Source organism: Syngnathoides biaculeatus, chromosome 22 (assembly GCF_019802595.1).
Source record: "Syngnathoides biaculeatus isolate LvHL_M chromosome 22, ASM1980259v1, whole genome shotgun sequence".
In the NCBI taxonomy this organism is placed as follows: domain Eukaryota; kingdom Metazoa; phylum Chordata; class Actinopteri; order Syngnathiformes; family Syngnathidae; genus Syngnathoides; species Syngnathoides biaculeatus.
The window spans coordinates 704,429-729,926 of NC_084661.1; the positions used below are offsets into that span (position 1 = coordinate 704,429).

General features: G+C 43.3%; 1 protein-coding gene across 4 annotated transcripts in view; it reads left to right on the top strand.

The window, feature by feature from the left end:
* ccdc57 (coiled-coil domain containing 57) overlaps window positions 1-25,498 on the top strand; it is a 39,002-nt gene that overhangs the window by 2,952 nt on the left and 10,552 nt on the right. For all 4 annotated transcript variants that reach the window (XM_061811327.1, XM_061811326.1, XM_061811325.1 and 1 more), the window contains exons 2-12: window positions 1,510-1,671; window positions 3,310-3,432; window positions 5,116-5,259; window positions 9,536-9,644; window positions 9,826-9,927; window positions 10,008-10,165; window positions 10,751-10,822; window positions 11,071-11,268; window positions 16,420-16,578; window positions 16,914-17,076; window positions 19,570-19,656. In XM_061811327.1, the coding sequence (XP_061667311.1) occupies window positions 1,517-1,671; window positions 3,310-3,432; window positions 5,116-5,259; window positions 9,536-9,644; window positions 9,826-9,927; window positions 10,008-10,165; window positions 10,751-10,822; window positions 11,071-11,268; window positions 16,420-16,578; window positions 16,914-17,076; window positions 19,570-19,656 (1,470 nt within the window). In that variant the 5' untranslated portion in view covers window positions 1,510-1,516. The remainder of the gene's footprint in view (window positions 1-1,509; window positions 1,672-3,309; window positions 3,433-5,115; window positions 5,260-9,535; window positions 9,645-9,825; window positions 9,928-10,007; window positions 10,166-10,750; window positions 10,823-11,070; window positions 11,269-16,419; window positions 16,579-16,913; window positions 17,077-19,569; window positions 19,657-25,498) is intronic.

Consider the following 25,498-nt stretch of genomic DNA (forward strand, 5'->3'; position numbering starts at 1 on the left):
TGAGTCCGACTTATTGCCAGCAATGCGGACCAAACTCTGACAGTGGTTGTACAGGGACCGAACAGCTAGTATCAGGGGGTTCGGCACCCCATACTCCCAAAGAACCCCCCCCACAGGACTCCCAGAGGGACACGGTTGAATGCTTTCTCAAAGTCCACAAAACACACGGAGACTGGTTGGGCGAACTGCCATGCAACGTCGAGGATCCTGCCAAGGGTGTAGAGCTGGTCCAATGTTCCACGGCCAGGATGAAAACCACATTGCTCCTCCTAAATCAGACTCAACTTCCCGAAGGACCCTCCTCTCCAGTATCCCTGAGTAGACCTTACCAGGGAGGCTGAAGAGTGTGATTCCTCTATAGTTGGAACACATCCTCAGGTCACCCTTCTTGAAAAGGAGGACCACCACTCCAGTTTGCCAATCCAGAGGCACTGTCCCCGATGTCCACGCGATATTGCAGACGCGTGTCAACCAGGACAGATCCACAGCATCCAGAGCCTTTAGGAACTCCGGCTGAATCTCATCCACCCCCGGCCCTGCCACCAAGGAGCTTTTTACCACCTCGGTGACCTCAACCCCAGAGATAGAAGAGCCCGCCTCAGACCACCCAAACTCAGCTTCCCCGGGGGAAGGCGTGTTGTTGGAATTGTGGACTTCGAAGTAGTGTCCCCACCGACTCACAACATCCCGAGTTGAGGTCCCCACTATACACAGTGTTGATGGTGCACTGCTTCCCCCTCCTGAGACGAACGGTGGACCAGAATTTCCTGGAAGTCGTCCTGAAGTCCTTCTCCATGGCCTCACCGAACTCCTTCCATGCCTGGGTTTTTGCCTCAGCAACCACCGAAGCTGCATTCCGCTTGGCCAGCCAATACCTATCAGCTGCCTTGGGAGTCCTACAGGCCAGAAATGCCCGATAGGACTCCTTCTTCAGCTTGACAGCATCCATCACTGTTGGTGTCCACCAACATGTTCATGGGTTGCCGCCACGACAGGCACTGACCACCTTACAGCCACAGCTCCACTCGACTGCCTCAGCAATGGAAGTGCGGAACATCGTCCACTCGGACTCAATGTCCCCCGCCTCCTCCGGGATGTGAGCAAAGTTCTTTCGGAGGTGGTAGTTGAAATTCCTTCTGACAGGGGAATCTGCCAGCTGCTCCAGCAGACCCTCACAATAAGTTTGGGCCTGCCACGTCGGACTGGCATCTTCCCCCACCATTGGAGCCAACTCACCACCAAGTGATCAGTTGACTGCTTCGTCCCTCTCTTCACCCGAGTTGCAACAATACACACCGGAGTTTAGTTTTGAAATCAAAATTAGCACTAAAAAACAACAGAAAGCACTCCAACCAAAACTGCATTCTGGCTGCCATAACAGCTTAATAAGATTGGCGTCTGAGAATTTTTTTGGATTTATTCATACTGCCGAATGTTTACAAACACATCTGATGTATTTTTATTATTTGTAAAACCCAACTTATATCGCATATGGGATATGTTTTCCAGTTCCAGAATGCAGGAAGGTGAGGACTACCTGTACACTGGACAGCGTGACCTGGAGGACCTGCTGGCCAATAAAGAGAGGGAGTGGAGGGAGCTTCATGCTAAAAGGATTCATCTGCTGGAGGATTCTTTTAAAAAGGCCAAGGAGGAGTGTTCTTCTCTCAGGTGTACACCATCAATCTCATATTAAAACAACAGAGATTACCTTCTTCCCTTCAATGTTAATCGCCTTTTTTTTAATCAGTTGATATAAATAGAGGCGGCACGTTGTATCAGCTGGAAAGGGTTGGCCTCACAGTTCTGAGGTCGCGGGTTCAATCCTGGCCCCACCTGTGTGAAATTTGCATATTTTCCTCGTGCCTGTGTGAGTTTTCTTTGGGCACTCCACTTTCCTCCCCATCCCCAAAACTAGCATTCATTGGAGACTCCAAATTGGTTGAGAGTGCGACTGTTGTCTGTCTCCATGTACCCTGTGATTGGCTGGCAACCAGTTCAGGGTGTACCCCACCTCTTGCCAGTTGATAGCTTGTCAGGATAAGTGGCTAAGAAAATGTATGGATGGGTATATAGCATTTTTCTAAACTTTCAGGATTAAAGTTTTGTAGAAGTCTGTGATGTCATTGTTATCCTTAATGGGGGTGGTAACAGTGGTATTTGCCACTGTGTGTTATAGAGACCTTAACTTCTCAAATGATGTGGACCTAGGCTCTCAGTGTTTCTTTCATTATACTTATCATTAGAATATCAACATAACCAGTCAGAATGTCTTTAGTAATCTCTTTTTTGATCATTTGGGGTTTTTAAGATTTTACTTTGTCATTCAATTGACAAAAGTTTTCATGGATATGAAATGGCTGTTTATATTTTATAAGTTTACATGATAGATTACTATCATGTAAAATGTCTCAGTGTCTTACTGTACAGTTACACAGTAGTTTGAACATTTGAACTCTTAACGTGTTAAATCACGTCACAAAGGAGCATATTTCCCCACACAGCTGTTACTATATTGAATCATACACACAGAATTGGTTTTATTTGCAATGGTTTGGAAATATGTCTCCAGGATATTTGCCTCCAACTCCATACAATAGAATTTTGTGGACTATCAAAAGTAACCAGGACATTGGATGTGGAAAGACACATCACTGTTAAAAATGACATTTTACAATGCTACTATGAGAACAAATTTAATGGCAGCCACCTCAGTAGTTTGTTTTACTAACGACACCAATATATAATATTTGTTTCGTTGTATGATTACAGAAAAACACTTCTTTAGGGTGGGCCATTCTCAAGGGAATAACTTATTTGTTTACTTTTATTAACACTTAGTTAGTTACACTTGTTAGTTAAGTTTGTAGTTTGGACTTTTTCTAGCAGTCCTCACAAAGCAAAGCGACACTGCTCCACAAATGTTTTTTTTCTTTTTCTTTGTATGGCACACTCAATCTAGGTCTGGTGAGTGGCTACAATATCCACCTCACAATCATGAATCTGGGCTCCTGTGTGGAGTTTGGGCTGAACTCCGGGTTACACTGGCTTCCTCGCAAATTCTCTAAACATTGGTTCTTGCGTTAATTGAAGATTAAATTGGGGTGGAGTATGAATGGTTGTTTGTGGTTTATGACGCTTCTCGCCCAAAGTCAGCTAGGATAGGCTCGAGCTCCCTCACCACCCTTGTGAGGATAAGCATTATAAAAAAAAAGAATGGATGGACACCATGAAATCTATTGAGTTTCTCACATGATACTATTTGTATGATAACCTTACCCATTCTTTTCTGGTACTTTGTTTATTAAGACATCAGTACAAGATGCTGAAAGATGACTTCCTGTATAATCTGTCCATTCTGGATGAGCAAGAGAAAGAGTTACAGCGAAATGACATCATTACTTCCAAGGCTGAGAAGGCAGAGCAGAAAAGGTAGACCAATAACTCCTTTGGTCCATGTTTATGACAACTACATTTTGTGTCACATGCATATTAAATACAATAAACACATCAAAGCTGTATAAGAAATGTAGCTATCTTGAGTTTTACTTGGCCTACGTGGATTCAATAATATCTTTAAATTACATTAATTGTGGGTTCTAGTGGTTAAACACCTCCTCTAGGACATCAGTGAATGCTATTAACTCAACAACAATACCACAGTAATTTTTGAAAGAACATACATTCACAGATAAGGTAGTAGTTTATTAATGTTGTTATACCACAGGATTTAAAGGAATGCTCCGGTCATTCAATGAAATGAAAAGCCTTAATCCGAATGGTCATGTCATATGTACTGTACCTTGAAAATTTAAGGTTAATCCGATAACATTTAATGGTGTTTTGAGAAGATGTTTTATCAGCAATTATGAATTTTCATGGGCGCCACCACTTTGGCCAGTCACATGACTTGACTTGACTTGGACCCTGGCCGCCCTGTTGGCTGGAACAGTCACAGGTTCAAATCTGTATGGATGTATTCCTCAATCTTCCAAATCAACCGATACTGCTATTTCTTCATCAGATGAGGATATATCCAATAAATCAGCGCTGTGATTGTGTAGGAATTGATCTGTAACCAAGCCTTTGTTTACACACGATATCTCGCTTCCCGTTTTTTAAGTCATGTGATCTCGTAAAAATAGTCAAACTGGCGACGATCATACAAAAATGCGATTACTTGGATAAACGAGCGTATTAAAGTTATTATTTGAAATTTTTTACGAGAATTTTTCTGGATGTGCTTATATTTATAAGATAATCGGCATTTCGTCGAGGTAAGCAATGACCGGAGCTTTCCTTTAAGATTAACCATTGGTCTTGAACTAATGTACCAGGATACATATTTTTCTTTTGCAAGATGGAAATGTTTAGAAACAAGAAGGAAAGTGTGATAGGCATTTAAAGGAAGCGATATAAAACCTAGGTAACAATTTTCTTTTTTTCCACTGACAAAATGTAAACATTGAACAATGTTGGAATTCAGCCAAAACTTCCCGTCAATGCATATCGGTCAAATGTAAAAAGAAGCATGGAGCTCAACACATCATGTGTGTTGACATAATGCAGAAGGGTACCACGAATGGCAAAGCTGATACATATAGTAAAAGATGGAATATGTAATAATAATAATAATCATGATGGAATAGAAAAATTAACTCGTTTTGATGGAACAAAATGACTGGTTGTTCATTAAAATGTTTTACCAAGCAGATGTTAACTTAAATAGCTGAAGTCATGTTGACCAACGACACGCAAATGACAACAGAAGCTACAAATTCACTATTTTCAAAGGCTTAGTGTTTTTTCTCTGAGTTTTATGTTACTCTTGTTAACTTCTTTATCTAGCCTTGAATTATACATTCAATGAGCATTATTTTATACTGCAAAAGTTATTTTGAAATTTTAAAAACTTGGAAGCCAGCCAACATCACAAAATGGGATAGTTAGACTTTGAAGGTCGTTGTTCATGTAATGATTTCATATTGTGTAGATGAACTATAGTAGTGTGCGTTGTGGATTATATTACAGTATATTAGCAAAAGAACAGTGAGGACAGGAATGGTTCTGACAGGCAGTTCTCCACTAATTCAGAAAAACTGTGGTCATTTACAGGCAGGAGGAGCTGAGCTTCCTCCGTATCCAGGTTGCCGAGCTTGAAGAGAAGCAAGCCAACGATGCCAAGGCGAGACAGGAGGAGCAGCGTATCAGCCAGAACAAAGCTGCTCAACAAAGGCTGCAACTGGACGAGCTCAGAAAGTGAGTCTGGAGGTGGAAAAACATTCTGATAGCAGCATTCAGCAATATGTCACATTACGTTATAACACATTTTTTGATTTGAAAACATTTGGCTATACTAGGTGTTTCAAAAGTCACTCATGGTTAAATATTGTTGAAAATGTTATTGAAACAAAGTGGATGAAATTCACAGCAAAAATCTACATTAACTAAGCATATTTGTGGCGCCATGTTTGGTTGAGATTGTTCATCTGTAATTCAGTGGTCCACCTTAAAGTGTGCACCACCTTTTTCGAAGCAATCAAGGCACCGTTTCACGCATCCCAGACCAACATCTGAAAACATTTTGGAAGTTACTGAATCACATGCGTTTCCCATGTGTTCTTCAAGTGACGTGAGATCCCAAGCCTTGTTCCATAATCCTTCGACTTAATGTAACCTCAGGATGAAATAAATAACATGGTGTGAGATCAGGTGAATTGGGAGTCCATTCCATGGGAACACAATGAGCAATCTGCTGATCCGGGAATTGCTCATTCAGCAATGTACGACCCTCACGCAAATAATGTCCTGGGCCCCAATCTTTTTGGAATGTGACTTGTTGCACGTTAGTTAAGGCTAAAAGTTCATGGGCACAGAATACAACATAGGTCTAAGCATCGCTCAGGAAAAGATGAATGCACGAGAAAAGTGCAATCCAGTGTACAGCATTTGAAGGCACACCTTAAACACAATGTTTATTTGTGTAACACACTGAGAGAGTTAAAACAAATCAGCCACTTTTTAACTTCAACTTTTTATGAAGTGTATATAAACTCCTGGTTTCAACTGCGGTGAACTACATAGATTGAGTTCCATATCCGGTATAGATATTCCAAAATGTAAAAGTAACACAGTAGTCAGTAAAGTGTACAAAATGAAGGACAAGGAGTACAAAAACCATGGGCAATACATGGTGCAATACAAGATGCAGAGGTAGTAATTTTAACTATACATTGTGTTTTTGAAATCCTCACAGTTTGATACTACTTCCCGTCGCTACCTTGATGAAAGGCCTGCTATTGAACATGTTCCTCTGCCTTATGATGTTTTGTGGTGGGCGGACTCTCGGGAAGTAGTGTCTCTTCCTGTAAAGTGTGTCTTATCGTGTTGGTGCAGGACCACGTTTATTTTGACCTCATCAATTCCGATAAAGACTGCAGGTGGCCTATGTCCAGCACCACCTCATTGTTCTTTAAAGCTCTTGAAGAGGTTGTTCTATCTACACCATGTAACCAGGCTTCTGTATTCACTTTCTTGTGAATCCCCAATACTTGTTGTTTTATCTGAGAACTTCTGGATGTCGGCGAATATTGTGACATTTGGTTTAGAATTTAATGTGTTGAGGGAGAACAAGGAAGGAAAATGCACAGTTCCCCACAGTGCTCTGGTGTTCCAGATGCAATCATGATGTCTAGGCCCTTGTCTTTCATTCATACAGACATCAATTTTCCATTCCTCTTATCCTCACTAGGGACGCAGGCATGGAGGAGCCTTTCCTACTGAGTCAGGGCGAGGGATATAGAGCTCGTGCACGTGACGTCACAGTTCGCACGGCGCCATATTGCCCGTCAAACCTAGCTGCTCTGCAATGCGGGAGCCGTTGAAACATAGATTTTTTTCAAATTGTCCGAGACCTGTTGTGTTGTTGGTTGTCACAACAGACGAGACAGATATTCAAAGAGATTATTCTATGGAATACCATCTGAAAAGACAGACTGAAGATAGAAAATATCAATAGATTTCGGCAAATAAACTTGATGGATCGTGCCCAACCAAAATACACACACGCCTGTGTAGCAGTTGCATCACTTCATTTGGGAATTATTGTTCTCAATCTCAAATGACCAAGAAAAATTTATAATGCCAAGTTGGCTCATTTGACAACAATGTGTATTTAAAAAAAGAAAATAAACCGTCTGTCGCAGCAAAGAGGTTAACGTGTGGCTGTAATCGCTTCCGTGTACGTTCCATGGAAATGACTCTGTCCTCTTTTTTTTTTTCAATCATAGTTAACGAATGCGAGTTTGTGTAAAACCAGAGGTCATTTATTTAAATATTGGTATTTGTATTGAATACCAGCTGAAAAGATCGATGTACTTCAGCAAAGGTTAACGTGTGGCCGAATATCCTTGCGCGTTCACGATCCATGTCCCCGTCACTATGTCCGATTTATTCCTGATTGAATACAGATCCAGCAATGAAGTATTTGTACGCGTCCAGACTTTTTTACGCTTTCAAACTTTTCTGTGTAAATCTCGACGACTTTCTCATCAGATACATGTGTATATCCACCTGTCCAAGACAAGCGGAAGCGAATTCACGGTTCAATTTCTTATCGGCGAAAACATCGACTTCGGCATTAAATATGGGTCCTCTATGTCAAGTGTCTAATTTTTCCACATACCTTCGTTTATTATCACCTTCTAAATGTTTTACACTATCAGACAAAACACTGGATTTCGTGCTATAAGACAAATTTTCGTTTAATCTCAACAGAATTAACTTGCAACAATGCTTTGTTTGACTGGCAATATGGCGAGTTACGTGATTTTATGACGTAGGAGCACGAGCTCTACACCCTGAACTGGTCACCAGTCAATCCCAGGGCAAAGGCAAAAAAAAAGATTTTGTCAGACACTAATTCTGTACATTTTAGAGATCAAATTTGAAAAAAAATTCTGAAAATCACATTTTTATGTTTAAAGAATGTTTTAGAAAACTGTGGTGGAAAATGAGTATTTGTTCAATTACAAAAATTCATCTCAATATTTGGTTATGTGCCCATTGTTGGCAACAACAGAGGTCAAATGTTTTCCAGAATCTTCATATTTTCACATACTGTTGCTAGTGTTTTCAGCCATTCCTTCACACAGATCTCCTCGGGAACATTGATCTTTTAGGGCTATCGCAAGGCAACACAGACTTTCAACTCGCTTCAAAGATTTTCTATAAGTTTGAGATCTGGAGACTGGCTAAGCCAATCCAGGACCTTGAAATGCTTCTTGTGAAGCCAGTCCTCTGTTGCCCCGGCAGTGTTTGGGATTACAGTATTGTCATAATGAAAGTCCCAGCCATATTTCATCAATGCCCTTGCCATTAGAAGGTGGTTTTCACCCCAAGTCTCATGACACATGGCCCCAGTCATTCTTCCCTGTACACGGATCAGTCTTCTTGGTCCTTTTGCAGAAAAACAGCTCCAAAACATCATGTTTTTACGCCTGACACGCCTCACAAATCGGAATTGTGATCTTGGGATGCAACTCATCATTATTTCTCCCCCAAACATTAAAAGTTGAGTTTTTACCCAAAAGTTCTGTTTTGGTTTCATCTTACCATATGACATTCTCCCAATCCTTTTGAGGATCATCTAAATGGTCTCTAGCAAACTTCAGACAGGTTTTGGACATATACTAGTTTAAGCAGGTGGACACATCTGGCACTGCAGGATTTGAGTCCCTAGCAGCATAGTGTGGCACTTATGGCAGGCTTTGTTATTTCGTTCCAGGCTCTCTGCAGATCATTCACGTGTGGTTCTGGGATTTGGGTTCACTGTTCTTGTGGTCCTTTTGACCCCACAGGGTGTGATCTTGGAGTCTTGATCAGTGGTCTTGTATGTCTTCCATTTTGAAATAATTGCTCCCACAGTAAATTTCTTCACACCAAGCTGCTTACCTATTGCAGATTTTGTTTACCCAGGCAGGTGCAGGTCGACAATTATGTTTCTGGTTTCCTTTAACAGCTCTTTGGTCTTGGCCATAGTGGAGTTTGAAGTGTGACTGAGGTTGTGGACAGGTATCTTTTATACTGATGAGTTCAAACAGGTGATATTAATAACGGTAACGAGTGAAGGACAGACGATTGTCTTGAAGAAGAAGTCACAGGTCTATGAGAAACAGAAATCTTGTTTGTAGGTGACCAAATACTTATTTTCCGCCATAATTTGCTAATAAAGTCTTTGAAAATCAATCAGATTTTTCCAAAAATGTTTCCCTCATTTTGGCTCTCATAGGTGATGTATACCTATGATGAAAATTACACTCCTCTTATCTTTTGAAGTTGGAGAACTTGAACAATTGGTGGCTGACCAAATAGTTTTTTGCCCTACTGTATAAAATAACCAAGCACACCTACTGATAATTTAGAGTCTTTACTTAATATTCCAAGCATGTTTCTGGGATGTGGGCAGAAATCGAAGTACAATTTCTGTGTTCAGCAACTCTGTAAATGTGTGTGTTTTTGTTTGGCTGGATGAAAGGTCTATGACAGGTACAATTCAAAAGCAAATGGAAGCAAATGAGCGGATGAAGTTAGAGATGCAGAACAGGCTACATGAGATGGAAGTAGAGTTCATCCGCCAGAAACAGGTAAAAACAATTAATTTTTCACTAGACACATTTTATGAGGCTTTCTATATTAAGTTTAAAAGACATTTTCTCAAATTCAACTGTCTCCCTTTCTCTCTCTCTCTCTCCGTCCCCCTCTCTCTCTCTCTCTCTCTCTCTCTCTCTCTTTCTCTCACATTCACACTTTTGCCTTCCTTTTCAGGAAATGACAGCAACTTGGGACCAAGAGCACAGACAACAAGAACACGAGTTCAATTTAAAAATGGATGAGATGCATGCAGCACTGCTGTCCAGCGATCTGAAGGTCTAGAAAGGTTGAACATTACTTGAATACAGAATGTCACTAGCCTTTGTTTGACATGTTCTGTATTTATGCTTTTTCAGATTAAGCTTCTCTCTAAAGAGTGTGAGGTCCAGAGCCAGGCTCAAATGGAAGCAACACAGGCACTCATAGCATCTGAAGAACTTCTTAAGCAATTACAAACCCAGCTCCAGCGTGAGGCTGATTTAAAAAATGAAGCCATTGCTGTCAAGGAGCTCAGGTATTGCACTATGTTGCATATTTTTTGTTGGATCTTTTTTTTTTTCCCCAGCTTGTCCCGGAAGGGGTCGCCACAGCGTGCCATCTCAAATGGACGCTCATATTTGTTTGGCACAATTTTTACGCCGGATGCCCTCCCTGACGCAACCCCTCTTGGGGAGTGGAGGCCCCAGTGAGATACGAACTCACAACCCCTGGTTTACCAAACCAATGCTCTAACCATTGAGCTATGGGGCCTCTTTTGTTGGTCCTTTTGATATGAATAATTAATGGGGGCCAAGGTTCTTGTATAATTTGTTACGGGATGAGCAATAAAATCATTGTCATAAATACCATTTCATTGTAAACGTGGTTAAAAAAGTCATAAGGTAAGGTAAGTACAGTACTGCAAATGTAGGAAGAAGACATACTTTTAACATTTTGTAGTTCAATTGATAATTTGTATGAAATACAGATAATGGAAAAAAAAAATAAGAAGGTATTTTTACTCCAGCAAAATGTTGATCTTTTGGCCAAACCTGACCCTAATGTAAGATCACCACTGTTTTCAACATCCATCTTTTCTGTTGTCACTGTCTTGTCTCAGGATAAAGGAACTTGAGAACAAGTTGAAATGGATGGTGAACAAACTGAAGGAGAAAGATGGCCGCATTAAGAAGTGAGTCAACATGTACTAAGAGAGTTTCTTTCGGCTTGTCCCTTTCGGCCCTTCTCAGACACGAGTTAATTTGTGCCAACTCGAAAGGAAAAGGTCTTTCACTTTTACAAAAATTATAAGTCAGTGTTGTTAGTCTCATGTCACCAATAGTGGTCTTAAAAGAAGCATGACCCTAATGTCACTCCTGTTCCAGACTGTTGTATTATTTGAATTTATAATAATAAATATAATTATTTGAATCTCTCAAGACATGAGGACATGACCGAGGTTCTGAAAAAGCTGAATGAGCTGCAGACTCAGTGTCAGGCCTACAAAAAGCAGTTAAAGACAGCAGAAAAAGACAACGTGAAACTGAAGGATGAGCTGGAGATCCAGTCTGCGAAAACTCGGTTAGCACAAAAAGACATGGAGATTATCTTGGAGGAGAAAGATGACACAATGAAGAGGTGAGACACATGTATGTATATGTCGTTAGCATTAGCAGCTACTATTCAGTGGTTTGTAATCTCTTAAAAACATATTAATTATACATGGGATGGAGAAAGCAAGGTAACAGAGCTGGGAAAAAGTATTGATCCCTTACTCAAATTCTTGTTTTTTCCATACTATTCAGTTACCTAGCTGTGTGAAAAAGGAGTCATGACCCCTGATAATTGGCTGATCATACCCAGCACCAATATATATATATATATATATATATATATATATATATATATATATATATATATATATATATATAGTGAGAAAAATGTGTATTTGAACACGCTGCAATTTGGCAAGTTCTCCCACTTTGAAATCATGGAGGGGTCTGAAAGATTTATCTTAGGTGCATGTCCACTGTGAGAAAGCATCTAGCAATTTTCTTATCCTCACAAGGGTCGTGGGAGTGCTGGAGCCTATCCCAGCTATCTACAGGCGGGAGGCAGGGTACACTATTAACTGGTTAACAGCCAATCGCAGGGCACATAAAGACAGACAACGGTCGCGCTCACAATCACACCTCGGGGAAATTTAGAGTCTCCAATTAATGCATGTTTTTGGGGTATTGCAGGTGGAAACCCGAGTGCCCAGAGAAAACCCACGGGGAGAACATGCTTCATAAATATATACAAATAGGCGGGGTACACCCTGAACTGTGTGCCAGCCAATCGCAGGGCACATTGAGACAAACATCCGCACTCACAATCACACCTAGGGGCAACTTTAGAGTCTCCAATTAATGTTGCATGTTTTTGGGATGTGGGAGGAAACTGGAATGCTCGGAGGAAACCCACGCAGGCACGGGGAGAACATGCAAACGCCACACTCGGGTCCGGGATTGGACCTGGGAGCTCAGAACTCTGAGGCCTACACTTTCCAGCTGAGCCGCCATGTTGAATACTTGTTCCTAGTTATGCTGTGACTCGTAGCCGAGCTAGACGTAAATCATTTTTAGTTTTCTCTGTCTCTCTCACTTTGATATAATGAGGGAATTTCTTGCCAGGGCTTCAGTAAGGGTGACAACTCATAATGCTTGTACCTTTTCCTCTCTTTGCAAAGACTTTTCTGTAATTAAAAAAAAAAAAAGACAAAGACAAGATTTGCCAAAACAATTGGTGTCAGAAGTGGGATCCTAGGATTGATCGCCGATCCAAAGGATGCCAGGAATGATTGATCATCCAATACCAGGGGGTCTGGATGTTGGCTTTCACCTCAAGATGCAAGTGGAGCTCTGTCCTCTAAGCAAAGAGTTATGGTAAAAGAAAATTTTAATTCCTTGAAAATCAGTGCATTTCAAATGCTGTAGTTTGTTTTAAACAATCTTGTTTTTGGATTAAGTTGTATTGGCATTGTTGCTCTCCCCGTATTCCATTGGCGGAGTCTCGTCAAAGTCCAGGTTCAAGAGTCTAGTTAAGGTCTAGCTCTCCAGGTTGAAGTGCAGGGATTAGGGTTTCGTTCCTAATTTTTGAAGACTTTCAAATATTGTAATAAATAGAAGTGCTTCTAGGTACTGTAGTTGGTACTGACAAATGGAAGTGGAAAGAGCAAAAACAAAGAATTACCAGTGTACACGTCACGTATCATGGCTCAAATGAGAGGAAAATGTGGGGAAAAATCTCTAGGATGTGTGGAGTAGTAGGTAATTGAATGTGGTTTCGCAGTGACAGGAAGTTTAAGTGTTGGGCAGTTACAGCATCTGAAGGAAAGATTGGAGAATAACAAAAAAACAAAGATTTTTAACAAAAAAGTGTAAACGGTCTGGAAATATGGTTGACAGAGGTAAATGTGAGAAGGTTAAAAAAAAAAGTTTGATACGAATATTGTGGAAAAAAAAAAGAGTGCAAAGAAACTGATTACTGTATCTCTGCCTATGTCCCCATATCTGAGGTTGCCTTGTGAAAGATGGGACAATGCCAGTGATTGCGTTCCTGCTGAAGGCCACTTTCAAAGCCAAGGACGTGGCATCAGACAAGGCAGGGGACATAAAGGGGGTAAAAGAGGGAGATACAGCCCCTCCTTTAATAACCGAGCGAGTGGTTCCTATGCAGATCATGTGCATTAGTGTTGTGGAGAAAAAGGACATTTACAAAGACACTACCGAACTAAAGAAGATCATATCTGCCGCTACTCTGGGGAGTAAGAACATCGACAAAGAGTCTGCCCAAAACAGGCTCAAGACCACATTGCTCGCACCCGGAAGGCTCATGGCGGGCCCAATTCACATGGTATCGCCTCTGACTGATTCTTGACAGGACAGCTGGATGTAATTGCTTTCCTTCTCTGTCTCTTACTTTGATACACATAATGAGGGGAGTTTTTGTCTGGGATTCTTTAAGGAGTGACAACTCAAATACTTCCACCTTTTACTCTTCACAAAGACTTTCCCTTTTTTTGTAATAAATCCCCACAAGGACAATATTGATTCCTCACTTGTACTGTCGGAAAATGATTTAATCTTACACATCTTTGGAGATATTTTGGTTACTTGTCCTTTCAGAACTTATTGTTATTAATATAGTAATATGTTGTGGTCTGTATTAAATTCAGCAAATACTGTATGGAAGGTTTCTGAGCTTAGCCTTTTTCAGGTTATGCCACTGTCCTCCAATTGGATTCAAGTCTGGACTTTGACTAGGCGACTCCAAAACCTTGATTTTGTTTTTCTTAGCCATTCAGAAGTTGATTTGCTGATATGTTTTGGATTGTTATCTTAGTGCTGAACTAAGTGTGCCTCAGGTTGGGTTCATGAATTGGTGTCTTTATATTCTCCTTTAGGAATAGTATTCAGGGTTCTATTGATCACAGCAAGTTGTCCAGGTCCTGAAGGAGAAAAGCACCCCAAGACCATCACACTTCCACTTTTATGTTTGACTTTTGGTAGTTTTTTTTTCTGCAATGCTGTGGTATATTTATGCCAGAATGTAACAATACACACACATTCAAAAAGAGCATATTTCCTCTTGTCAGCCCATATAATATTTTCTCCAAAATCTCGGGAATCATTCAGGTTTTGTTTTTTCACTTAAGTAAGACATGCCTTTGTGTTCTTTTTGGTCAACAGTTGTTTTCCCTTCGAATGCTGCCATGGGTGCCATTTTGCCCAGTCTCTTCCTTATTTTTGTGTCATGAACACTCAACTGAGACAAGCAAGGTTAGCAGTTGTCTTGAGATCTTTTTGTGGCCTCCTGGATAACTCATTGCTATTCTGTCAGAGTAGTCTTTGTTAGGCTGGCCACTCCTGGGAATGTCCACCTCTGTTTTCTTCATGTGAGGATAATGTGTCTTGCTATTGGTCGCTCAAATCCTAAACCTATTGAAATGGCTTTTGTAACCCTTTTCAGATCGATAGTGAATTACTTTATTTGTCGACAGTTCTGGAATTTCTTTGGATGAGGTCATTTTTTTGCAGCTGTTTCAGATTTTTTGTCTGACTTGAATTTGTCGGGAATCACAGTTCAAAGCACCATTTTAAATTCACTTGGGTTATATCTTCCTGATGTTTAAATTTGTTTGATGATCTTGAAGTAGGGAAACTGCAAAAATATAAAAATTTCAGAAGGGGAGCCAACACTTTTTCACAGCACCAAGACCGGCTAACTTTTTTTTTTTTTTTTAAATACCTGCAAAGCAGCGAGGGAACACTGCATTGCAGTTAGTCAAAGAAAAAGCCAAACTGATTTTTTTTCTCTGATGTTGCTGAATGGAGCAGTCATGAGGTCAACAGACTCAAACTGAAGTTTTGTATTGCAAAAGGTTTGGTCACATTTCGAATTATATGACTTCAGGGGTATTCAACTTAACAGGGTCGGCCAATCTCTTCACATTAAAATCAAACCGAGCAGACTGTACATTCCATTGTCTGTTATTGACGGCAACTTATTGCTTTTGCCAGATTGTACTGAGCAGCCAGAACCAAAATCTGTCACACATTTATTGCGAGCTTGCAGTCAATCCCATTTCTTATTGTTATTCTTTCCTTCTTCTGTACTAGAACCATTCATTTAAAAATAAAATAAAAAAAAAACCCTTGGATGACAAACTTTGAAGGTTCCACCGTACTTCCAACTATCTACCTAGTTTTTATATTTTTCTTTTCGAGCCTGTCACAGATCACTTTAGGCGAAAGGCAAGGCACACCCTAGACTGATTAATCGCAACTATTTTAAAAAGTACATGACAATTGAGCAGAAAGTGAATGTACAAAAAATGCCCAAAGTGATTGACCGACAATGTATGCAACAAAATCAGTTTCCATTCTTAGCTCAAATCAACTAAACGCGACTGCAGTAAATTGACATTGTGTGATTACTGGACTGAACTGCTTTCAGTAGAAATTCTAAGGCAAAGAGCCCTGTCAGTCTGACACTCCCCCTCCTTTCCCTAGAGATTACAGTCATTGAGCTGTTGATGTAGTCGCATGCATCCAGCATCCTGGAATACACTTTTCCTCTTCACCGTGGGCCTCTTTTTCCCCCCAATTCTCAGGCTTTTTTCTTTTCTTTTTTCTTTTTTTTTTGTCCAGCCTATCACCTTTTGGCCATTTCTATCAAAAAGACATTCATCAGCGAAATATGACTCGACCCTCTCTTGTTACACCAACAGCAGTGTTAGCTCAGCTCCGTGAACCGTAAAGCAAAGGCTTAGCTGCTGCTGGTTTGGGTGGTGCTGGTGTAGAGGTTGCATGCACTGCAGTCCCTGTAATCTCCATAGTTGATCTTTTCTTGAGAGATTCTTTATACCGGGGAGGGCAACAGGCAGTACGTCAATGTTTTCCACGTTCATATTTCAACAGTACTTAAGATTTTTTCTCCATTTTCAGCCTCATAATTGCTCGTTTCTTTCACCCTGACAGCTCTCTGGTTGACTGTAAACAAATCACACCTTACAGGCACACTCAAATACTTTTTTCTAAGTTGTGTATTATATCTTGTAAATCCATAAAAATAACAGCTGAATATTGGTAACTTTCCTCATTCATTTATCAATGTCCAATATAAATGTTTTCAGTTACAGCAAAATAAACGTATTGGCCTCACTGTTACAATAAGAGATGAGTGTATAGTGCTGCACAAGAGCTAACGCTGAAGTGTGTCATTTTTTGTGAATATGTTCTAAAGGCTTCGTGCCGAAATGACTAGAGGCCAGACTTTCTTGGAGAGATACATGAGTCAGGCTTCTAACGAGATGGTTGCCAAGAACACGGAGTTCATCACCTTACAGAACAGTAATGACAAACTCTGGGCTGAATTGGAGAGGAGCAGGGAGGAGATTAGCAGGTGAGAGGATGCGCTACATGAGTGTAAGAAAACCTGTTCTATGGCATAGCCTATTCTGCAGTCATAGAAAAAACTCCATGTCAATGTGCATGTGATTTGTAATCAGGAAATGTAGCAAATTGTGTACACAACAATTCTAGCAAAGCTAAATTTAACAGTAAAGAATTTGTAATTCACAAGAATTTAACCACAGGGGGTAGGAGTTTAAACTATCTGAAAATTGTTCTGATGTGTTCCCTGAGAATTGGATCTGTAACTTTTCGAAAGTGGCTCTGTTTATTACAGGTTTTACCAATGAACTGCGCATATTTAAATGACCATTTGTGTGTTGCCAGGTATAAACACGATCTAAGTGCCGGTTTGAAAAGAGAGGCAGCATTAGAACAGGCCCGAGTCCAGATGGAGTTGGAGTGGCAGAAGCGCTGTGATGCCGTCAAGGCTAAACACTACCTGGATAATGAGCAGCTGATACAAGATTTGACACTGGCAAGAGATCAGGTCAGTGATAAAAGTCCCCTTAAAATATGTTTTCTTCGTATGTGTCAATCAGTGGTTTTTTTCAAGCACAAACCAGGTCAGAGGTCATGTATGAATCACATCACACAAGAACTCATAGTGCACGTGAATATCAGCTGAAATCTTGGAAAATCTTAAAATCTCTTTAAGTTTCATATTAAGGTTTGCGTGCACTCGCGGTATTTCCACTTGCTCCACTCTGAAGCTGCACTGTAAAAAAAAAAAAAAAAAATCAAAAATTAGCAGTTGATGTATGCATGGACAGCACAATATTGCATGTTGTGTGCTATGATTTCATCTCTCACCTAACCTGATCTGTTTTCACATACAAAACTAAGATTTAACCAAGATGTCCTTTTTAGGGCTCTATACAACATATTAGACTAGAACTATGATCAAAAACATTTATTGCATAGCATAATAACCGGAAAGGGTTTTTGATTTTGATTCGTAGTTGTATATAGCATGCAAGTGAATTGTTCCCGTGACATTCTAATCCTCCTTCTGATTGTTCTTAGGAGGCCACTTTGTATAGTATCTGGAGATTGCTAATGTGCTATATTGATTAAGCCATTTGTAGTCCTGAATTCTTATCTTCCAATCTCATATGGAATTTCTTGGAAAAGTTGAATTTCCTCTTATCTGCAGTACAAGTTTCTCTTGGTGATGTTATGCTTTATTATTTTATACACGTTGGAGCAGCTGTAGAGCGTTGGCCTCACAGTTCTGATGACTAGGGTTCAATTCCCAGCATGTGTGGAGTTTTCAACCTTTCACCACATTTCGGGCTTCAAACATGAAGATATAAAATTTAATTTTTTTGGCAAGAATCAACAAGTGGGACACAATTGTGAAGTGGAATGAGAATTTATTGGATATTTTATACTTTTTGAACAAATAACCTAAAAAGAGGGGCGTGCAATATTATTCTGCCCCCTTGCATTAATACTTTGTAGCGCCACCTTTTGCTGCTTTTACAGCTGCAAGTCGCTTGGGGTGTGTCTCTATCAGTTTTGCACATCGAGAGACTGAAATTCTTACCCATTCTTCCTTGCAAAACAGCTCGAGATCAGTGAGGTTGGATGGAAAGCATTTGGGAACAGCAGTCATCAGCTCTGCCCAAAGATTCTCGATTGGATTCAGGTCTGGACTTTGATTTGGTCATTCTCACACCTGGATAGTTTTATTTGTGAACCATTCCATTGAAGATTTGGCTTTATGTTTTGGATCATTGTCCTGTTGGAAGATAAATCTCCGTCCCAGTCTCAGGTCTTTTGTAGACTCCAACAGGTTTTCTTCCAGAATGGTCCTGTATTTGGTTCCATTCATCTTCCCATCAATTTGAACCATCTTCCCTGTTCCTGCTGAAGAAAAGCAGGTGCAAACCATGAGGCTGCCACAATGTTTCACAGTGGGGATTCTGTCTCCAGGGTGATGAGCTGTGTTGCTTTTACGCTAAACACTTAGTTTTCCAATGTGGCCAAAAATTTCAATTTTGGTTTCATCTGACCGGAGCACCTTCTTCCACATGTGTCTTCCAGGTGGCTTGTGGCAAACTTTAAATGGGACTTTTTATGGATATTTTCGAGAAATGGCTTTCTTCTGGCCACTTTTTCATAAAGGCCAGATTTGTGCAGTGTACGGCTAATTGTTGTCCTATGGACAGACTCTCCCACCTCAGCTGTAAATCTCTGCAGTTCATCCAGAGTGATCATGGGCCTCTTGGCTCCATCTCTAATCAGTTGTCTCCTTGTTGGAGGTGAAAGTTTAGAGGGACAGTCAGGTCTTGATAGATTTGCAGTGGTCTGATACTCCTTCCTTACCTGTATGATTGCTTGCACAGTGCTCCTTGAGATGTTTATACCTTGGGGAATCTTTTTGTATCCAAATCTGGCTTTAAACGTCTTCACAACAATATGTTGGAGCGGCCTGTTTTGTTCCTTGGTCTTCTTGATGCTCTCTGCACTTTAAACAGAACCCTGAGACTATCACAGAGCAGGTTTATACAGAGACTTGATTACACACAGGTGGATTCTATTTATCATCATCAGTCAACATTGAATCATTCAGAGATCCTCATTGAACTTCTGGAGTGAGTTTACTGCACTGAAAGTAAACGGGTTGAATAATGTTGCTTCCCCTACTTTTCAGGTTTTTATTTGTTTAAAAAAAAAAGTATAAACTAGCCAATAAATTTAATTCCACTTCACGATTGTGTCCCACTTGTTTTTGATTCTTGACAAAAAAATGAAATTTTATATCTTTATGTTTGAAGCCTGAAATGTGACGAAATGTTGAAAAGTTGAAGGGGCACCGAATACTTTCACAAGGCACTGTATATACAGCTGTGATAGGCTCCAGCACTTCCGTGACCCTTGTGAGGATAAGTGGCTCAGTAAATGGATGGATGTTATCCAGAGTTATCTTAGCTTCTTTAGTGTTTTAAATACTAGTATATTTTTATATCTTCATCAGGCAAAGGCAGATCTTGGTGAGAAAGAAAAACAGTTGCGTGAATTGACTGTCTTGCAGCCGTCTGTTGTGAATGACAAAGCAGTCCAGGTAAGAAGGCTTGTACTGTTTCCTTTGATAACCAACAAAAAAAATAATAGAATTGTTTGAAAAAAAAAATCACAATTTCCTGATTAAAAAGTGAGACTTTTAATCCCCACAAATCTACACACTCATACTGTACGCGGCATGGACTGATGCCCTTCAGTACTTGTACTGTGTATTCAAGCCCGAATAGTTTTTAGGTCTGGCCTTTTCGTTGAGCACTCTGTGAGGTGTAATGGCCTTTCAGCTTGACTCCTCTCCTCTCCAAACTGGCAGCTGCTATAAACTGTTGACATCAAGGGTCAAACAACACTATATCAAATAACACTTAAAGGCAAAGTGGTTGTAATGAAAACCATGACATAATTGTTGAATACTTTCATTCAGGCTAACGGTACCTTGAGCAGGTACATTTTTGTGACATTAGAAAACTCAAATAAATATTCCGCAAACTTTCATTGATACATTATTCATGTATGAGAAAACAGACAACACTGTTTACTTGTGTAATTGTTAACCATTTATTGTGTTGCAAAATGTCTATAAACTGTTTTTTTCTGTTTTAATGACTAATACTAGTGATTCTGCCAAGTGGAACAAACAAGAATAATTTATATGGATTTGTGGTGTTGCAGAATAACAGGATACATAAAATTAAATGCTACAGTAAATGACAAGACTCTGTCATGCTCCTGCCACCCAGCTTGGCTGGGCGAGCCAGGCAATCAGCACTCACACACCTGCACCTCATGAACCCTAATAACTCTCAGTATTCCGTCCGGGGGATGACTAGTCCTCTGCCAGATCGTTCATTGCCTTTGATGCCTCGTTCCCACACTCCCTTTTGCCTGACTTCTGCCTTCTGTGTACCGACCCTCGCCTGTCCCCTGACCACCCTTGTAAGCCTGCCGCTACTAGTACTTCTGTTCGTTTGGGCTGACTTGCTGGTAACCGACCTCAGAACAAATAAAGACCTCCTTTGTACTGCCTGCCTGCCTCTTGAGTCCTGCATTTGGGTCCACCCTTGAGCCTCGTTTGTGACAGAACGATCTGGCCACAATATGGACCCAGCCGACTCAGAAGCCATCCGCCATTCACTACAAGTCCAAAGCAGACGCCTGGTTGAGCAGGAGGCTGCTCTCCAGGTAACCAATCAGAGGCTGCATGAGATCTGCGGCCGGCTGGAGCCGTGGTTAGCCTCCCAGGATAGCGCGGCTGCCACGCCGGCGGTGGCCACAGAGCTTCCCCATGCCTGTATAACCCCGCTCTCCCGACCATAACGATTCTCAGGCGACTCAGGGAACGTCAAGCCTTTCCTCGCCCAGTCCGACCTCCATTTCGAGTTGCAGGCGTCTGCCTTCCCCACGGACCGCTCCAAAATCGCCTTCGTCATTTCCCACATGATGGGAAAGACGGAGGCATTGGCCACAGCAGAATGGTGTCACAAGTCAGAGACCTGCTGGTTTGTGCACTCAACTAGGTGTTCCAGTATACGGCGCCAGAACGTAAGGCGATGTTCACACATGACGCTCCGCCAGGGTCGCCACGTGTCGGAATACGCCATTGAGTTCCGGATCTGCGCCGCCGAAAGTGGTTGGAATGAGGACGCCCTGCACGACGCCTTTTTCCAGGGGGTCCCTCCGCAGATCCACGGTCTTCTCATCCCTGTGAATCTCCCTCCTTCGCTGGACGCTCTCATAGCGTTGGGCCTCAAGGTCGACCAGCGATTGGTCATGCAGGGGCAAATAGACACTATGCCCGATGGGGAGACGGAGGTGTCCAGTCCGGTTGCTGCCCGGCCGTCCGCGCTGCCTTCCACGGTCGAACCTCTGCAGGTGGAGGTTCTCGGCGGACCAGCGGTGGAGCGCCTGCGCCGTCGACGGGAGGGGCGCTGTTTGTACTGCGGTCGTGTGGGACACTCGATCGCACTCTGCCTGGTGCGACCAAAGCGCTCCGACTCAAGATCTCCACTCCGGTGAGTGTGCGGTATACCGTGGCAGAGTCAGGACGGTCGCTTCTGTACCTCACCCTGGGAACGGACTTTCGTTCATGTCGTGTGACTGTGTTTGTCGACTGCGGGTCGGATGCTAACCTGATAAATCCCCGCGTGGTCGAGTTATTGGGTGCAGCGACCTTCCCTACCCAGCGGCTTCGTAACGCCTACGCCGCCAACGGTAAGTTCCTCTGCCGGGTAAGGCACCGCACTCAGACTTTTCGTATGGTCTTTCCGGACACTTACACAGAGTGCATTACCTTCCACGTTTTCAACTCTCATAGCAGCAATGTTATCTTGGGGAGCCTGTGGCTCAAGGAGCACAATCCACACATAGACTGGGCCATCGGTCAGATCAAGGCATGGGGTGAGGACTGTTGTAAACTTTGTTTCGCTGTTCAGGTAGACGGGAGGGTTCAAGTCGTGCCAGTACGACTTGAGGAATCTAGTACCGCTTCGGAGCTAACCGCGGTGCCCGCCTGCTATCACAACCTAAAGGAGGTGTTTTCAGTGACTAAAGCGAAATCTCTGCCTCCGCATCGACCGTAAGACTGTGCCATTGAACTCCTCCCCGGCACCTCTCCTCCTAGAGAGAAATTATTTTCCTTAACAGGACCAGAGCACCAGGCCATGAGGGAATACGTGGAGGAGTCGCTGGCCGCCGGCCTCATCCGTCCGTCGTCCTCATCAGCTGTTGCAGGGTTCTTCTTCATCAAGAAGAAAGACACGACGCAACGACCCTGCATCGACTACTGAGGACTTAAAGAGGTCACAGTAAAGAACAGGTATCCTCTGCCGCTGATCGCCACGGCCTTTGAACTTCTCCAGGGAGCCCGGATCTTCACCAAGTTGGACCTGCGCAGTGCCTACCACCTGGTGCGGATCCAGAAGGGGGACGAATGGAAGACGGCGTTCAACACCCCGACGGGACACTGTGAATACCGATGCAGTTCGGGCTGACGAATGCCTCGGCAGTTTTTCAGAACTTCATTAACGATGTTCTCTCGGAATTTCTGAATAAGAATGTTTTTGTATATTTGGATGACATTCTGATTTTCTCATCAGACCTGGCCTCCCACGTCCGACAGGTCAGAGCGGTGCTCCAGCGCTTGTTAGAACATCAACTGTTTATAAAAATGGAGAAATGTGAATTTCACCAAGCATCCGTGTCCTTCCTGGGCTTCATCCTGGCGGAGGGGGAGATACGTACGGATCCTGGGAAGGTCGACACAGTGCTGCGGTGGCCCACTCCCACCTGTAGGAAGGACGTGCAGAGGTTCATCGGCTTCGCAAACTTTTACCGGAAGTTTATTCGAAACTTTAGTTCCACTGCCGCCCCTTTGCACGCTCTTACGTCCCCGCACAGCACCTTTGAGTGGTCCAGGACCTGCCAGGAGGCTTTTGATAGACTCAAGGCTAGTTTCACCGCCGCACTCATCCTCATCGTGCCGGACCCGGAGAGACAGTTCGTGGTGGAGGTCGACGCGTCAGACTCGGGGATCGGAGCCATCCTATCACAGAGGAGTCCAAAGGATGGAAGGATCCACCTGTGCGCTTCTTGTCAAATAAGTTGTCCCAAGCTGAACAAAACTATGACATTGGAGACCGAGAGCTGTTGGCGGTCAAGACAGCAATGGAGGAGTGGTGTCACTTGTTGGAGGGCTCGCAAGTCCCATTCATGGTCCTCACCGACCACAAGAACCTCGAGTACCTGAGGACCGCGAAGCGGCTGAACACCCGCCAGGCCAGGTGGGCCTTATTCTTCACCCGTTTCCATTTTAGTCTGTCCTACTGCCCAGGCTCCAAGAACGGCAAGCCGGACGCCCTTTCACGAATCCACGAGGGGGTTGCGCGGAATCGGCAACCGCCTCCATCCTACCAGAGGCATGCTTTGTGTCCGGCTTCACCTAGGCGGTCGAGTCACGGGTGAAGGAGGCCCTGAGAGAGACGCAGCCTCCCGCGGGTTGTCCGTCTGACCGCCTTTTCGTCGCACCATCGCTGCGGGGGGACGTCATACCAATACCAACAAGACGGTCTGCCACCCGGGCATGGCAAAGACTCCTTCGGTAATCAAACAGAGATTCTGGTGGCCCAACCTTAGTAAGGACGTGAGGGAATTCATCAATGCCTGCCCGCTGTGTGCGGCCAATAAGACGTCTCGCCTACGTCCGGTTGGAGAGTTGCGGCCTCCGTCCATCTCGTCCCGCCCGTGGTCGCACATTGCCCTGGACTTCTTCACCGGCCTACCACCCTCACAAGGGAACACTGTGATGCTGTCTATAGTGGACCGGTTCTCTAAGATGGTCCACTTTGTGCCGGTCCCGAAGATCCCTTCGGCCAAGCAGACAGCCCAACTGTTATTAGATGAGGTGGTTCGCTACCATGGGTTCCCCCGGGACATCGTCTTGGACAGAGGTCCGCAATTCGTCATTTTTGGAAGGAATTCTGCACCCTCACCGGCGCCTCGGAAAGTCTAACATCGGGCCATCACCCAGACTCCAGCAGCCAGACGGAGAGGGTCAATCAAGACTTGGAAACCGGACTTCGATGCTTGGCATCCAGGGACCAGAGCACGTGGAGCCAGGACCTCAAATGGGTAGACTACGCCCACAATTCTCTACCCTCCGTTTCGACAGGTAGTGCTCCACTCCACGTCGTACACGGATACCCTCCCTCTCTGTTCCCTTCATTGGCCACGGACTCTGCGGTGCCATCAGCCCTGGCGGTGGTAAGACGCTGCAAATGGACCTGGGAGGCAGCTTGGAGGACACTGCTATGTATGGGCAGCGTCTACATGTCCGCAGCAGACCGCAAGAGGAGAGTCGCAACAGAACTCAAGGTGAGCCAGCGGGTGTGGCTCTCCACCAAGGACCTGCCGCTGTGGATGGAATCATGCAAACTCACTTCCAGGTTCGTTGGCCCGTTTCCGATCACCAAGATTGTTAACCCTGTTGCCGTGTCGCTCAAATGACCTAGGTCGATGAGGGTGCACCCGACTTTACACATCAGCAGACTGCGTCCAACCCGTCCATCTCCACTGGTTCCTCCGGCCAAGCCCCCGCAAATGGTGGACGGCAGCCCAGTGTATACAGTTTGCCGGTTGCTGTCCTCTCGCCACAGAAGAAAGGCGGTCCAGTATCTAGTGGACTGGGAGGGATATGGACCGGAGGAGCGCTCCTGGAGCCCCTCTCGTTTCATCGTGGACCCCTCTCTCATCAGGGACTTTCACGCACCCCATCCTGACGCTCCTGGGCCGTCCAGAGCCGGCCGTTGGGGTGGCGGCGGGGGGGGGGGGGTGTACCGTCATGCCGAGCTGGGCGGGGCCAGGCAATCAGCACTGACACACCTGCACCTCATGAATCGTTCCCGCACTCCCGTTTGCCTGACTTCTACCTTCTGTGTACCGACCCTCGTCTGTCCCCTGACCACCCTTGTAAGCCTGCCGCTACTAGTACTTCTGTTCATTTGGACTGACTTGCTGGTCACCAACATCGGAACAAATAAAGACCTCCTTTGTACTGCCTGCCTGCCTCTTGAGTCGTGCATTTGGGTCCGCCCTCGAGCCTCGTTCTTGACAGACCCCACAGTCAGTCATCAATAAATCAAAGATTTATGATGAACAGGGAGTGAATCTCAAAAGTGCTTTTAAAGGTTATCTTACGTAAGATGTCTGCGACAACTTGGGTCAAATGTTAGTGTTGCTGGCTCTGCCAAAATACTACTAATGACCTTTGTTAGTGCAAGAAAACTCTGACTTTGAATAACATGAGAGATACTTGTTACTGTAGCTGGAGTCATAGAATTGTTTATGTAATTGATTATATTTTTCATTTACATACTGTACTGGTTGTTGTA